Below are 17,781 nucleotides of genomic sequence, written 5' to 3'. Positions count from 1 at the left end.
GTATTGTTCTTGGACTGGTAGTTGGTAAGTCCGAACCTGGGCTCTAATATAAATCAATTTATCCTAATAAAGCAACTTAGATGGTAAAGAAATTGAAAAACATGGCTTGCAGAAACTGCCACATTGCTAGCTGATCTATCCATATGTCTAACTAATTAAAGATTTGGTAATGGCTTTATTTCATCAGTGAAGTGAATCTTGAATAGCTACCATTCAATCTAAAGAGCACATCATCTTATTGTCTAGTTCTCTATGAGCATTTATATTTCAACAAACCAATATATTGCTAATACGATGTTTGTTTCTAGGCTACAAGATATGTTGGTTGACTACAAGACATTTTCTAATGGGATTCCTGCACTGCTGAAGCCTCTGATGTCACCATTTATCACCGAAATTGAGGAAGTCCTGTCACCAGGCTTGACACAGCTCTCATGGACCTCTCTGAACATTGACAAATGTATGAAGGAGATATGTAGCTTTCATTTTTTTCACTTGGCTCAGAACTCTGGGACACAAAGTTGGAAATCAATCTCTGAGTTTACCAGTCAGTGAAGAAAATACCACGCTATTCAATGTTATGACTATGACAATGTGTAAGGTCAGGAATGCCCAACAAGGTCAATACATATTGTAGGATTCTGAATATGTACAAAGTACCAATTTTATAATGAATATAGACCAAATGCATCCAGCAAGATGCACATTGGCAAATTATTATTAACTTGCTTTTTGCAAGCAAACAAGAATTTAAAGTATTAATTACGTGCTTAGCCATGTGGCAGATGGCCAATGCTTGCAAGCACATTAAAATTATTTGTTTTTAAAAAGCCTATGGGGATCCATATGATCCTTATATTATATATGGGAGGTTTAAAACCTTCTTAACGCCGCCAATTGCCATGCGGCAGGTGGTGACATATCTACAAAATAGTGAGCACTCAGCGGCTAGAAAAGAACATTTCCCCAAAATAACAGGTGTACCAAATCCTCCCTCCTGACACTGGGCAAATATTTAGAATTCTTTTTAATTTCAGACAATTTTAAATAGTGTGAACAATGTCCAGATTCTTCAATGTGAATGGCCCCATAGAGTACTGGTTGGTTTGGATTTGATTTGGTTTGGTTGGTTTGGCCCCTCAGGCTGTAGTGAATAACCAGTTCTCAAGATTTGCTATCCTTCCACCATTGTTGAATACCTGTAATTAACATGTCATCAAAAGATGAGTTAAATTTATCTCAAATATAAAGTAGTTCTTCACCCTAGTAATCAGAGCACATTCAGTCCAAGATAACTATGCATAGGTCAACTGCTTGCCACTTGAAATCAGATTCAAAAACAGTTTATTTAAGCTGACTCTATTATCAAGGGTGAAAGTATAAGGGATTTTGTAATTTAGATTTTTAGTAAAACGATTGAAAGAACTAAGAAATTCCAAGCATGTTGGCAACTTTATTTTTCTTGCACAAGTATGGTGTGAGGAACTCCCATCTTCCTGTCTCCCTACATTCTATTTATTATTGCTGCAGCTACAGGTGCACCCATACACCATACAATGTCTCTCATAGCTTTGTATGAGAGACTCCGTACAGCAACTGTGCACACATGACTGCAAGTAGTTTCAGGAATGCTGTCTATACTTGAATTCATATATTCAAGTATTTTTTTCTTTTTGTACATATTACACTATTGTGTATTTTTTCTTTCCTAGATTGTTTGTTTTCAGACTTATCAGGTTGTATATTGTTTGTACACACAATTTTTGGGTTTATTTTATATGCACATAGATATATCCTTATATACTCTGTATATCCATTTTTCTTTTATATACTTGAATTCAGGAACTGCATATCTCATCATCAACATTGTCCTTTTTTTATTGAAAATAAATTTTTACTCAATATACAAATAAGTTCTGTTTGAACGCAACTCTCTGATTCTGATCATTAGCACACCATGTCTGCAATGATTGATCTAGAAGCAATTGTTTGATCTTGTTTTACAAACTAACGCAAAATTGCAGGTTGAAATCCATTTTTTATTGATCTGCCATAAATGCCTTTCATAGATTTTGCCATTTTGAAGAATTGGAGGAGGATTTGCCAGATTTCATAGTTTTAATTATAAACAATGGAAGGATAAATATATATAGGTCTATCTGTCCATCTTGAAATAACAGAATATTGCAGGATATAATAACACTACAGTTAATGGATTTATTTACTTTGTGAGCATTCAAGAGAAGTATGTATGCTATAATCACCATTATAGAAGTATTACCCTAGCTTTGTTTCTTTCTCTTGCAGATATTACCAATGTTTACAGCTCTCTGAGACAAGTGGAACAGATTTGTAAAGAAGCATCTGACACCTTGGAATGTCGTATTGAGAAATTACTGCAGGGCATCTCTGAAACTGCACTGGTAGATCTGCCGGAGAATGATACTATTGCAGTCCCGGCATTTCTGGAGAGGACAGAAAAGGTCATTGCTGAGGCTGCAGAGACATTGTCCATGTAGGTTTGCACTAAATGTCATGCACTGACATCTCTGTTTTCTAGCACTTACTAATGTGCGTAATTGTTCCTGGTAAGATGTTACAGCAAAATAGTGTAGGCTTATAAAGCTGTCACTAACATCAAAGTGAGGCAATTCTAAAGGTGGACCTATAACCATGGAAAACGTTGACTTCCATAGTATTTGCTCCAGTTTTACAGTTTTGCCTCAATTTTCAATAAGCAACACTTCACTTCCCAGGATTTTTAATACTATGTTGATATTTCCTCTCTATTAAAAATTTGTGTTTGTAAGGTCAGAAAAAATAATAAAATGTCAACGTACGCTTCTGTTTTTATAAATATGATGGAACTGCGTGCCTCCATCTTAGCTCACTGTCACTTTGTTATAAGCTGTGTCCTCTCCCAATGCAATGTCTGCCCTGGCTGGGCCTGTACTGAACTGGAACTGAATTTAAAAGAAAACAGAGTATTGCATGAAACAAGTCACACATGTTATACTACTCATAGGTAGGCAACCTTTAGCACTCCAGATGTTGTGGACACCATCTCCCATGATGCTTTGCCCGCATTATGGCTTTAAGAGCATTATGGGAAATGTAGCCAAAAACATCTGTCCCCCTTTAAAGCAGGTGTAAAAACAAGAAAATCATTGGAGGATTCGATCTAGGCCGGAAATTCCATTAGCTTCTCACATTCTGTTATATGGACTGAAATGTGTTACTAAAAAAACCTCTTAACTGTTAACCCTGTATGTAGACCATATTTGTGCTCAATTGATTAATGTAAAGGTCATTTCTGGTGACAGACCACTTCAATTTTGTCCTTGGGAAATATTGTCCTTTATGATGAAAAAGACAATCTCCTCATACAGATGATTTAAACCTATAACTTATTATTCTCCTTGTTCCAGTTGAAATTGTACACTAGTGAAAGGTGACATGATAAATGCACATTAAAACATATAATGTGACTCCCCTATTGCGGGCTGTACAAGGTTGCTCAGTGATGTGTTATTGAAGTGTATCTCAATGTCTGCTTATTGACTTATGGATCCAATAAACCCAATGACAGTTACCTAGGGCACTTCTACATTTAAAACCTCCATGTGAATTGAGTGTAGGGAACTCTAGTCCAGTCCTTATCACAAAACTGAGTTGACAGTCTTTGGATTAACTTTATTTGTAATAATGTGCAGAGGTGCAAGTTCACGTGGACCTCATGAAGCTTTTGAAATTGGAAAGAAATTGATCCAATAGAATTGGCATGATTGCTATACGTAAAAGGGAAATATCACTTCCCAGGATTTTTATTATTATGCTTATCGATTATTCTTTTTCTTTAACTGGCTGGCTTTATTTTAGCCTGGAAAATAAAAGAAATGTAAGGATATTTGTGTTTCTCCTCATTTGCAATATGTGCCCTGGCTGTGCATTGAATGCAACTGGATTTTGATATCATTTGCTTAATTTTTCATGTAAATTTAAAAGAATACTGAGCATCTCTGGGAAAGGTTTTCAATGGTTTTTAAATTGGTGCAATTTCCAGAGACGTGTTAGTGCCACTTTAAAAGCTGTTTTGCTTTCAGGATGCAATATCTCATATAAACCTAAGCATTCAATACTATAAATATGTCCAATTATGCCTTTAGAGCTAGGCCTGATGGATTCCATCGTCTTTATTGCATTTTATTGTGAATCTCCTGTGTACAATGAAAGCCTAAGTGACATGGTCACAAATCTTGTTTGGAGCTAGCACAGAAGAATGTGTCATTTTTAGCTAGATGTGCTCTGTGTATAATATACTAACCTGGCCAACACAGTAAATCTGATAGGGCTTAAACAACAAAAAACATGAGGTAAAATATATTTCGAAAGAGCTTATAAGGACCCCTTTCATTGTTTGTAATTCAAATTTTATTGTGAATTTATTGTGAATCACATTCAGAATTACATATACACTGCTATTAAAGGCGTCAACCAGAAAAGTAGATACAGTTTTGAAGATTATGAAGCAGTTTAAATTTAGCTATAGAATAAAGCTCCATAGATCCTGACTTATTGACCACCACCTTTGCCATGTCATGGAGTTATTAATGGTCACCATGACATACATTAACAGGGCTGACCTAGTTAATGTGGTGAGCCTGTGGTAGCTCAAAGGCATCAATAACATTTGAATTACTTCAAATATTGAGGTAATTGAGGTATTGAGTATCACAAGTAGCTATCTGTTGTCATGCATTATCCAGCCATGAGTAATGTGTTGTTTTTCCTCATCCATCATTTCATTATGTTTTGTCCAGTTTATTCAAATGATTGAGTATCTTATAGGATGTTTTCTGCCTGGGATTTAAGACTCTTGCTAACACATGGCACAGCTTCAACCATGCATAGGCAGTCATGGTACTGACAAGTGGAAAGTAGACATTCATTTTCAGAACAAACTACGATAGTGTCCTGAAGTTGTGTTAGTCATATAGTTGCCTTGGCAACCTGAGATCACTTCAAACCAAAGGAGAGACTTTTGGGATTTTAATTCTGTAATAGGTTGGAGCTGTTTAATAGAAATTCTTCAGGATACAAATTTCAAATGCTGTGTTATTTAAAAAAAAATAAATTACAAAATATAACATTAATTCAAGTCATGTACTGTATGTATTAATAACATATATTGAGTTGTCTTTTTCATGATTAAAAATAGCTTGACATTGTTTTCTGTCTTTAATGCATTGGACTGTGCACTTGATGATAATAAAGAATTAAACAAATAGCTTATGTCGTTACCACGCTCCCTGATTTGCCAGTTTAGCTACTGTGACTTAGTAATGCTTGTTGTATTCATCAACAGAAATCCCCATAGACTTTAATGGTGACTTCTGTAGATAAATCATTTGGGAAGTTTTTCTAACAGTACTGAATCATTTGGAAAGCTTATTAAATCAAGGCGTACGTAAATTAAAAAGCTGAACACATGAATGTCTACATGCGCTTTAGTAATTAGTGATTTAAGTGTCAGAGGATGACGTCTGGTGTTGTAATGCGTCTTGCTATCGTATGTGATTTGACTTCTTCTGGAAAGAAATCAATCTACAGGGTCCCAAATGGCTCTAAGCAGATAAATGCGTTTCCTGTTGCTTTTTACAGATTTATAATTTTTCTACCTTTTGTTTTACAGGCAAAGCAAACAAGTGGAACTTTGCTTGTATGAAATGATTGATGCACTAAAAAGCAAGCTGAAACCAACAGATAGAAACTGTCTACAGGTAACCATGGGAATGCATGTCCATTCTTTGCTGATACCCTGTTAACATGGCATTGTATTTCCTTAGCACAATGGAGGAAACATAAAAATATAGAATATTACTGTATATGAATTATTATTTTTTAAAGGAAGAATTCTTCACAAAGTTGACTATATGTGGCACTTTACCATTAATGTTTTCTTCAAGCTTTTCATTGTTTGTGAGAAGTTTTGACTTTCAGTTTTTTGGCCCTGTGCGAGGTGAAGGATGTGATCATTACAGTGCTTATTTTCTTACATATCTATTCCCACAATCCATCACACATAGTCACATAAATAGTGTTACAGGCTTTTGAATAGAGCACTGTGTACCTTGTAGAGCAAGCATGTTCAAGCAAACGCAAAGTCTAGCACGGGCCAAATAAACAAGTTTTAAGTTTATGTGGGCCGCAAAAAAAACCCAAAACTTAAATTTTCATAGAAACGTAGGTTTATTTTGAAGGACAGTATATAAAAAAAAAACTACTTCCCCCTCTACTAAACCACAGCACCCCCTCTACTAAATCCCAGTTCCATCTCTATTAAATCCCAGTACCCCCATATACTAAATCCCATCCCCCCCTCTACTAAATCCCAGCACCCCCCTCTAGCCAACAAACAGACTCCACTCACATTGCCGCTGCCAGTATGTGACTCCAGAGTCCGGTCTCTGGTATACCCCAAATGGCGCCATCCGCACCCTGAGCCAAAGCGGATCCTCCAGCTACTTCTTGAAACCATGGGAAGGTGGATCATGTTGATGTCACGTTGGAATGGGACATGGCGTTGCGTGCCTCTGTGCACCTCCAGGTCCACCACTGTCCAGCCGTGGCCATGGCAACACTGACTGACACACACACTCACTGACACACATACACACACTCACTGACAGGCACACACACACACACTCACTGACAGGCACACACACACAGACACACTCACTGACAGGCACACACACACTGACACACACACTCACTGACACACACACACACACACACACACACACAGAAACACACACTCACTGACACAGACTCAAACTCATTGACAGACATACACACACAATCACTCACTCACATACACATACTCAGGGACGTATTAGCTGCGAGGCAAACAAGGCATTTGCCTTGGGCGGCATTTTCCAGGGGGTTGCAAAAAAAGCCGCCTCCAAATGCTAACAGTCCAGGCAAGTGGGCGGCTAAGTAAAAATCTGTGCGGGTGGCGCTGGCGAGGGAGCACTTTCCCCTGACGTCATATTCCGGCTCCCGGCATCACTCTGCATGAGGGAGCTGAGCAGAGTGCTCAGGGGAAAGTGCTCCCTCGCCAGCGCCGCCCGCCCAGCAGCCCAGCAGCCACTGGACCCCCAGGGAAAGGGAGAACCCCCCCAGCATTCCCAAAGGTAAGGAGGCTGGGGGGGCGGGGGGTGAATTTAAAAAAAACCCCACAAGTGAGTGTGTTAATGTGTGTGTGTGTGTGTGTATGTCTGTTAGTGAGTGTGTGTTAGTGTGTGTGTGTGTGTTAGTGAGTGTGTGTATGTCTGTTAGTGTGTGTGTGTGTCTGTTAGTGAGTATGTGTATGTCAGGGAGTGTGTCTGTTAGGGAGTGTGTACTATGTGTGTGTTTGTTAGTGAGAGTGTATGCGTGTCTGTTAGTGACTGTATGTGTCTGTTAGTGAGTGTGTCTGTTAGCTAGTGTATGCGTGTCTGTCAGTGAATGTGTGTGTATTTAGAAGGGGGGGCGCCTGATTTTTGTCCTGCCTAGGGCAGCACAAAACCAGGATACACCACTGCACACACTCACTGACAGACACACACACACTCACTGACAGACACACACACACATTTACACATTCTTGCACACACTCACATCATTGTATTTATCCCTGGGGTCCAGTGGGGATCTTCTATCTGGAGATCTCCTTCCTGCTGCTCACTGCTCCCTCACACATGCAGTTTAGTGATGCCAGAATCTGATGTCATATTCCGGCACCCGGCATCACTACAGATGGCGCACGCGAGAGGGAGCAGTGAGGAGCAGGAAGAGCTCCTCCAATGACCTCTCCTCCCGGCTGGGCATATTTTAGTAGTGTAGGCACCTGTGATGTGGAGAAAACGATGTGTTGTTTATCTATAGGAGACACAGTGCTTGTGGTTTGGAGCTAATTATTTACTAGACTGTATAACTGCTCACTACTTAGCAACCATCAAACACCGGTTAACCCGTATCCCCATTAAAGCTACAGGACTTTATAGTTCTCCTCTATTATTTAGATGTGATGGGATTTATTTAGGTTTAATTATTATTTTTCTTTGAAACTTATGTTCTACAATAAAATGTGTTTTTAATCTATTCTATATGTATTTGCATACCCAGAGGTCTTTTGTTGTGCTCCTCAGATTTATAATTTTTTTGTTTCAAGCTTAAGGGTTACCCCCTGTTTAAAGGTTCTCTGGACACACTACAGGTCCCCATTTATAGGGACTCTCTTTTTTGTCCCTTCTTTTTTCCGTTTAACACTAAGCATGTACTCGCGGCTCGAGGGACGCGAGTTTGACATGCTTGTTGTAGAGAATGTTTCTTGACGCAATTCTAAGATAATGATTGGCCATTCTGTTTAAAGCAAAACCTTACTAGTTCCTTATTTGTGAATCTAATAAAAAATAATGATAAAACACAATAAGCATTTCAAAATCGTACTTATTTAAGGGTTATGGGTGTATATGGTAAAAAGGTCTTCATCCTATTGTGCCTCTTGTTGTTCCTGATATTATAGGACTCGTTTGATTGCGCACACCTTGACGCAAAGCAAAAGACTCGTTGCCAAGAATGTTTGTCCTGCAGTTACTATAATGTGATCGGCCATCTGTGTCAGAAAAACACTGATTCTCTGGTCAAATGTAGGTTCTTTTATGCATTGTCTTCTGTAATGGTATACTCAATGCTCTGTGCTGCCTTCAAGCGATTATTATATATACACCTGAAACATTCAAACCACTGTTATCTTAGATAATATTTTCCAATTAAGATTAATATAACAGCTGTCATTACATCTGCATAGTCACATGCTATCAAGGGTAAATCTACACAGGGTTTAGATAGTGATAAATGACTTGCAAGCAAATATCTGCATCTACCGTAAATGACGTGTTCCTTTAATGAACCTAAACCATTGTTAGGTCTCAGAATTTCAAGTCCTACACTACCACTATGACACACTTAACAGGAGTGAATTTCTACAGCCCAGGGCTACATTGTCAAGCGCCTTATTAAATAGTTAATTGTGGATTTATATTTCTTTCTGTGTTTGTCAAAACCATTACAATTTATGAAATGTCAATTTATGTAAGTTTCAAGGTTAAGTAATAGTGATAAGCTGCTTTTCAATAGGAATTTTCACTATGAAATCCTTGTGTTAACTTTTTCATTTCAGGTACCAAGGTCTCGTTAGATGCATTAAAGCGCCGCTTGCATACTGTAAGCACCAAGTACCAGACAACAAAACTAGCCAGGGATCATGCCTCCACTCCTCTTTTTAGAGCTGAAATTCACCTTGCCATCCCAAATGTTGTTATGAGGCCAAGTTTGGATGATATACAAGTAAGAAAGCATTTTGTTCGACAGTTACGGTGACACTGCCGCTGGGAGTCAGGTGGCCGTGGGGGCATGTAAAAATGAGATTTACTTACCTGAACCTGCACCTCGAGGGCAACTTCTTCCAACGTCACTGCTGTACTCCCATGCATGTGTAAGAGTACAGCATTGAGGTCTAAGAAATATCCAATGAGCCCGCAGGATCCTCCATAGACAGAGATAATTCCCTGTGGCCCTCACTAGTTAAAGCAAGCAAAACACAACTTGCAGTAGTTTATAAAATAATTGTATGTATTTTTTCTCCAGAGTGCTGTGAACAAGGCTATTAATATTATTCTTTCGGCAACCAAGGATATCCCTTTGTGGAAATTTGCACATCTTCATCACAAACAACAGCAGGTACAGCACAAAATCTGTAATAAATAAATGGATAACATGATATAGGAGTAAATGGATAACATGATATGGGAGCCATGCAGTGTGTTTTTTAACAGATAGAGTGATGATCATGTTTGCAGGTTCACATTGCTTCCAAAAAGACACTGACAAACTGATATCCTCACAGATGTTCAATATAGCAAAACAGAAGTACAACCTTTGCTGTCTTGAATAATACTAGTTTCTACAAAAAACAACAAAAATTAGGTAACTGAAGCAAGTAGAGTTTACGTTACTATAGGTGGAAACACCAGATTTCCCAGCCACGTGTTATCATGCAACAACGTACACCACAAATTAAGAGACCTTGAACTCCATTCCTAAGGGAGTTCCAAATGTAAAAAAAAAAAAAAAGAATACTTTTAATGTCTATAAGGCTCTAATAAACCAAGTTAGATTTTAGTTGCAGAATATTATATATCCAAATTTAAAAAAATACAGAAAGGTGTATCCAATTTTAATCTTCAATGTATATTGCCTTCAATGTTTGTGTTTTGACTCTTTTTGGGACATGTTACATTTTCATATATTTGGTGTAAATCACAACACATAGTCCTATGAGGTGTAAGTCTTTTTGATGATCTTTTCTTGTACTATATATTATCTAGTAATTATCTGTAATATATATTATACTGCTATTTTATATTTAGATATCGACCCTTCTCACCCAGGATTATTCTGGATACTGGTTTTACTTTTCTATTTAGAATCTATGGCACATCTCTGGACAACTGCACCTCAAATGAGATTAATATGAACACGCTCTTTCCTTTCATTCTCCTAGTTGGAACAGAATGCTGCTAGAGATTTGGGTGATGAAATGACGAAAATGGTAGTTCTGAAACCTTTGGATAAACAAATCAGTGAGCATAAAGATGTGGGAAAAGTTGTCATCCAGCTCAGTACAATTGTTTTGTCCCTGAAAGAAGATGCAACTGATGTTCTTAACAGTTTTACTACCTTTTCTGGAATTTGGAATCAGGTAAAATTTGAGTTCTAGAATAGCAACCGGAAGCATCTTTTTTACGAGCCATGAATCCTATAATTCTAACAAACAAACTGTATAGTAAGCAATAACATTGATTTATAAATTAGTTTTAGATATAGAAATTATGCATTATGCTATGACACAAAATATAGCGCATCTTTAAGATCGCCATATGGTGTACAGTGATAAATATCCACTATTTGCATGTTTTACTGCCATCTTTATTATCAAGCAGTATAACAGTTGCTGAATCTAGAACGTTAAATTGTAAATCAAAAACACATTTTTATTTTATTTGTTTCCCTAAGCTGTATTTCTTTGAGCTGTAGGTGTTTTTCCTTATCATCACCCACAAACACAAGTTTTTATTTTTGTTGATGTCTTTTGTTGATATTCTAGAGTGGGGAGGGTGGGTGGGATTTTTTTTAATTTTATATCATTCTTTATTTTTTATTGTGCAAAAGTTTGACATACAAGTTGTTATGGCACGACAGCAAGTACAGGTATTGCAAGATGTATAAAACCGTGGTATGCGATAAGACAGCACATTTTTGAATTTATAAACAGGCTGATTCAAGTTATGTCAGCTAAGGGCAATAAGATTGAATGAGGCATATTATTTAGGCTGACATTAGAGTAGTCAAAGAAACAAAATGAAAATATAGTAACACGCTAGTAATCTATGGTTAACTCTGTAGCTTAATAACCGCTGAGAGCTATTCTTGATGTAGGAGCCCATGAGAGGAGAATTATTTTGTTAAATGCCTTCTACATATATTTTTTTCCTAAGGAGTAAAGATTTTTACGGACTGTTACAAATTAAAAAAAAAAATTGTGATCTATTGACATGCCATTTTCAAATGTGATATATATTGTAGTTTATTAAAAAAGTAGCAACACATGTGTGTTTATTCACTAAACTGTGAACTGTTCGTTATACAAAGTGGACTTCATGTTCCGCCATGTAATTTTTTATTTTTTTTTATTTTACTTTAAAACCCCAACAATTCACACTTTAGTGATCATATTATTTACACTTGCATTATACTTACTTGTTAAGGAATCAAAACCTAAATCTTTCACACATTGTTTATAGGATGTTGAGGAAAAGGTGAAGGAATTTTTGGACACAAACCCAGTAATGTCTGAATTTCGAAGTCAGTTGAATTATTACTCGGTAAGCACAAAAAAAAAAAATTGTTTAACTTTGATTTCATTACATTTGACAAATTCATCCACCTGAAATAATGCTCCCATTAAGACACTAATTCCTCTTTCTCTCCGCATATACAGGACCTGGAAACCCAAATAAATGAACTTCCTGCTCATTGCATTGTGGGATCAGTAGATTTTTCCACTGATTTTCTGAAAATGGCATTAGTACAGGAATGTCGTCGGTGGAAGAGGGTTATCGGCTCTGCCTTAAATAAAAAAGCTGCCATGGATATGGATGAGATTTATTCCTTTATTGATAATCTTAGCAAAAGATTGAACAGACCAATTGATGACCTTGACGATGTGCGTGGATCTATGGATGCTCTGAAAGAGATTAGGGATTCGGAGATTAAAATTGACATGATGATTGGACCAATTGAAGAATCATACGGTCTTCTACTCAAATATGAGTTACTGTTCCAAGATGGCAATGCAGAGCGAGTGGATGGGTTGGCCTATGCTTGGAAAAATCTTAATTCACAGGTAACATGTTTTATTAGCTACTATTATAAGTGTCCACAGAAAAAAAATATATAAATCATAAGCATCAGTCCATGGTTCGATTCATACATCAATTACCTCTAGTAATCTAGGTCAAAAATACTGTTTATGCTTTTGAAGGTGACTACAAATAAATTAAAGGGACACTATAGTCACCAGTGCAACTACATGTATTCCTGACCCTATGGTGTTAACACCACCATCTAGCCCCCCTGGGCCCCTCATGCCTCCATAAATATAGTAACAATCTTACTGTATTCAAGCCAGAAGCTGTAACTCTGCATGCTGTTTGCCTAAAAAAAAAAAAAACAGTGTGCTGACATCATCAGAAGTTGTAGCCTGATCCAATCACAGTGCTTCCCCATAGGATTGGCTGAGACTGACAAAGAGGCAGATCAGGGGCAGAGCCAGCATGATTCAAACACAGCCCTGGCCAATCAGCATCTCCTCATAGAGATGAATTGAATCAATGAATCTCTATGAGGAAAGTTCAGTGTCTGCATGCAGAGGGAGGAGACACAGTGCTGCCCTGTGCTCTGCTGACAGCAGATCTGAGTGGATGGAGGTGTTTTATGCCTCCATCAACTCGGAAGTCCCTCTGGTGGCAACTGGAGGTGTTCCTAGCTTTCAATGTAAACATTGTATTTTCTCAGAAAATACAGTGTTTACAAAGGCTGCAGGGAGCTATAGATCTCACCTGAACAACCTCATTAAGCTGAAGTTGTTCAGGTGACTATAGTGTCCTTTTAAGCTTTTTTCAGTTTTGCCACAAAAATCTTTCTTGACTTCATAGAGGCAATCTGATTTTTCCTTTGATCAATACATACGGACTATTATATAATTGAATATTCTGTTTTTCCAAAACAGCATCCAGGCTCTTTTCTTCAAGTCTAAATAAATGACTTCTTATCATTTTATTTTTCATGCCTTTTTTCACAACTATGTTCTTCATTCTCCTCATTAGTTTTGTATCCATTCTCTACATTATTCACAGTTCCAAAATATCCTTACATAAAACTCGTGCCCAGAATTCAAGGTACAGTTACAATTATAGAGTAATTCCTGTCTAAAGCAATCTAGAAGAATCACTGTTTCAGCATACACTGATTTGTAAGTCAACATTGTAACATTTATGTGCCACACAAACATGGAACAAGCTAATCAATTTTGTATTTATTTAATAATTCTAACAGGTTGTTCAGACCCAGAACTTACTTGTGAAAGTACAGCCCTCTATGAAAACAGATTTACTAGATGGTGTGAAAAAATTCCAAACGGATGCCACTGAGTATTATAAAGATTATGATTTGTCGTAAGTGAGCCACATAACTCATTTAATGTGCTAATTGATGTTTGCAGGCCAGTACCCTGATTAGTGTAATTGTTAATTCATAGCCAAAATCTGATTTAATGGAACAATAATTTTACATGTGCATGAATGCATAAAAGAGGAATGTTTTTAGTAGGGGGTGTTTGGGTTTTGTTACGTTGGCGATGAATGTCAAAGCTAGTGTTTCCTTGCATGGAAAGGCATAGAGCCAGCAATGCCAGTTACTAGTTGACATTGTGATATACACTCGAAAATTGTGATATTTTGGTTCATGTGCAAAAGCAGAGCTCTGTTATAACACTAGTCCTGCATTGTTATATTTGTGCCAAAGCTGGGAGCAGCACTGGTAGATTGAGGTTACTATGTTGTTTAGTTGGAAAAAAAACAGAAGCTAAGGGACACTATAGGCACCCAGACCACTTTATCTAATTGAAGTAGTCTGGGTGAACTGTCCCTGTCCCCGTAACCTGCAGCTTTTAGAGAAACTGCAATGTTTTCATTGCAGGGTTAAGACTGCCGCTGATGGCTGTCTACCAGACAGTATATGGAGATGCTTCCTGCTGTTTCATGAAGTTTAAATCCCCACAGGAAAGCATTAATGAAATGTTTTCCTATGGGAAAGGCCTAATGCATGTTCCTTGCTGGTTGCGCATGCGCATTAGGTTTCCTGCTCGCAATGACGTCCAAGGAGGCAGAGATGGACCCAATGCCAAGGGAGTTCAGCGCTGGAGTACAGTGAGTATTTAAAGGGTTTTTAAAGGTAACTCTTTAATTGCTGTGGGGGGGAGGAAGAGGGGTAGAGGGACACTATAGTGTTAGGAATACAGCTTTGTATTCCTAAATCTATACTGTTCCTTTAACCCTTAAGATTAGGGTTGTATAGTAATATAAAGTTAGAAAACAGCATACAATACCACATAATATAGATTTAAAATGTTAGAAAGCTGGTCTATGTTCAGGGAATTTTCCCCAAAATTCCCTGCTTTGGTGAGCTGGTCTGTGTTCTGAGGAATTCGCCCGAACATAGACCTGCTCTCTAACACATGCTCTCAAGCGCATCCTCACTTAAGAACCAATTTATTTTACGACCAAGTCGTAAGATTGGAACCCAGTCAGTGAAGTTCATCTTAACCTGTAAACAGGGCCGGCGCCACTATTAGGCGAACTAGGTATTCGCCGGCCTGCTGGGAGCACCCACCGGGATATTTCCTGACTGGTGCGCTCCCCCTGTCTGGGTCCGCAGCGCTGGGCCGATCATTCAGGCGCCGACAGTGGGGGCACCCAGAGGATCTCTGTCACAGGGGGACCAGGAGGTGTCCATCTGGCCACTTCAGGCCGCCCCCGAAGCTCTGCTAGGTAAGGCAGAGCAGGCACCTGCTTACCTTGATGGTAGGTGCCTGGTCTGCCAAGAAATACCAGTGAGCGGAGGAGAGGGGGACAGGAGTCAGGCTGCTCTATTGTGGATGGCGAGGGAGGCTATTCTTTCACTTTCACACTCCTTCCTCGCGCGCCCTCTCTGATGCCGGGTGCCGTAATATGACATCATTCCGGCCCCGGCACACTAAACAGCGCGCTGGAGGAGTGAGGAGCTGCCCCACACTGGACCCCAGGGAGGTAGGTTGGCTGGATGTCTGAGTCTGTGTGTCAGTGTGTGTGTGTCTGAGTGTGTGTGTCTGTATGTCTGTGTGTGTGTGTGTCAGTGAGTGTCTGCCTGTGTGTGTGTGTGTGTGTGTCAGTGAGTGTCTGCGTGTGTGTGTGTTTGTCAGTGAGTGAGTGTATGTAAGTCAGTGAGTGTCTGTGTGTGTGTCTGTCAGTGAGTGTGTTTGTCTGTCAGTGAGTGTATGTGTCTGTCTGTCAGTGAGTGTATGTCTGTCAGTGAGTTTCTGTGTGTGTGTGTGTCAATGAGTGAGTGTGTCTGTGTCTGTGTGCGTGTCAGTGAGCATGTGTGTCTGCCAGTGTGTGTCTGTCAGTGAGTGAGTGACACGAGGGGGTGGCAAAATGGATCTATGCCTAGGGCGGCAGAAATCCTTGCAGCTAAATGGCAGAGCTCCACCTTTTGTCAACCTCATGCTATACCACAAGACAAAGTAGTCCTCACTTTGTCCAATTGTATGTTTGGATTCTGTTGGAACTTTAAGATACCTTTATAAAATACTGAAAAGTGACAGATCCACTTTAATCGCCTTATACTTTACAAACATGATGTATACATCAGGCATCATATAAGTTTAAATTATGTAAGGTTTTCCTTAAGGAACATTATATACAAGGTGTTCCAGGATGTGTCATTCCCATTGCCACATTAAGCTCATATCTGGAACTGTCTCTGTCTTCATTGCAACAATTCATTACTAGTTCAGAAATTGATCCACTTTGAACGTAGCAATGAATTTTTACTATGGTGTATTGCAACTTCCATAATTGGCCCTACATCCAACACCGAATCAATCATATTACATCAAAAGTTATGAGCAATACTAAAAATAATAAGGTTGTCTTATATTACGAACTGCTTAAAATGCCTTCAATGTTGTCTTTAACAAGACTTTTTAGACCGCTCTGAAATGAACACAGATTATGTTCCAATAATCATGCTTACCTGCTGTAGATTCACTGTACATAGCAACACTGCTATAATGAGGTTAAGTTCAATAGGCCAAGGTGATAAGCAGAAGTTGAAGAATTCAGTTGCATGGATGCAGAGGCTAATTAATGTACCTTCAATTCCTTTAGTGGCCCAGGAATAGAAGGTATTCCCCCAAGGGAGGCAAGTGACAGGTTGCAGATTTTCCAGGCCAAATTTGATGAATTGTGGAGGAAATATACTACTTTTTCTGGAGGAGAAGAACTATTTGGCCTTCCAATGACAGGTAAGATATAATGATCACTTCATACAGCAAACGGACCCTTGTCCTTCTAAATCTGTCCATAGACCTTTTTATTAGATTCACCTCCTCCTCAGAAGTAATACAACTAATACAAATGGGTTCCCTACACCATCAAACTCACAGGTTTCGCAGATGACCTCTCGGATCCTCATGAATGCAATTGCCCTTTTAAAAAAATATAGCACGACAACAGGCTTGCAAATTTACTTGTCCACGTCAACAGCCCTGAGCTTAGGCCAAGTCCTACCATTACACTTACAAACACAAACTACTTTGTCATGGACAGCCTCAAATTTAAAATATCTAGGAATGTTAATCCCCTATAAAAATGTCTAGATACATAATCAATGCTTATGACTGAAGTGAAAGACCTTCTCTCCAGATGGGAACACCTCCCTTTAACTTTCTCTTGGAGAGCCACCCTTTTAAAAACAGTGATAATACCAAAATACCTATTTCCTCTACAAGACTTACTGTTACTACTCTCACATTCAGGTGAAAAAACCCTTAACCGACTATTTTCAACATTTCTTTGGAAACAAAAATGTCTTCAAATAGCAATGCTAGAACTATTTCTTTTTTTTTTTTTTTTTTTTAATTCTTTATTTTTGCAGTGCGTGAAAGAAAAAATAACAAGCGAGCATGTGGTACCCCGACGGCATTCCTCATGCTTTTCATTAACAGTTGAAACATTAGGGTATATGCTAGATCTTGCACTTTTTTTTTTTTTTTATGTATATAAGTCCAACATAGGTGAAACAGGCTGGTGAGGCAATTTAGTGAGATTTAAGTGGGCTCTAATAGGTCAAAAGCATTGTAAGGGTTAAACAGGCTTAGGCATATAATAGGTTAAAATATATCTTGTTTTAAGTAGTAGCTATCAGTTTAAGAGTGTCTACAGCTTCCTGACTACTTAGGTGCTTATATATCAGAGTAACCACTTGTAGGCATATGAAGAGTTTAGGCAAGAGATATGTTGGTGCTAGTGATTGTAGTACATTACAAGAGACATCCTAAAGGAGTGTCAGGGAACACAT

The 17,781-nt window shown here is 38.4% G+C and overlaps 1 protein-coding gene across 1 annotated transcript in view; it reads left to right on the top strand.

The window, feature by feature from the left end:
* LOC134608770 (dynein axonemal heavy chain 5-like) overlaps positions 1-17,781 on the top strand; it is a 315,738-nt gene that overhangs the window by 67,621 nt on the left and 230,336 nt on the right. The window contains exons 21-31 of the mRNA XM_063451865.1: positions 309-460; positions 2,308-2,515; positions 5,693-5,780; positions 8,567-8,690; positions 9,224-9,390; positions 9,691-9,783; positions 10,607-10,804; positions 11,907-11,987; positions 12,104-12,508; positions 13,720-13,838; positions 16,590-16,726. Coding sequence (XP_063307935.1) covers positions 309-460; positions 2,308-2,515; positions 5,693-5,780; positions 8,567-8,690; positions 9,224-9,390; positions 9,691-9,783; positions 10,607-10,804; positions 11,907-11,987; positions 12,104-12,508; positions 13,720-13,838; positions 16,590-16,726 — 1,772 coding nt within the window. The remainder of the gene's footprint in view (positions 1-308; positions 461-2,307; positions 2,516-5,692; positions 5,781-8,566; positions 8,691-9,223; positions 9,391-9,690; positions 9,784-10,606; positions 10,805-11,906; positions 11,988-12,103; positions 12,509-13,719; positions 13,839-16,589; positions 16,727-17,781) is intronic.

Source organism: Pelobates fuscus, chromosome 4 (genome assembly GCF_036172605.1).
Source record: "Pelobates fuscus isolate aPelFus1 chromosome 4, aPelFus1.pri, whole genome shotgun sequence".
Lineage (NCBI taxonomy): Eukaryota > Metazoa > Chordata > Amphibia > Anura > Pelobatidae > Pelobates > Pelobates fuscus.
Note: the sequence above shows the minus strand (reverse complement) of the source record. Positions and strands in the feature narration are given on the sequence as shown.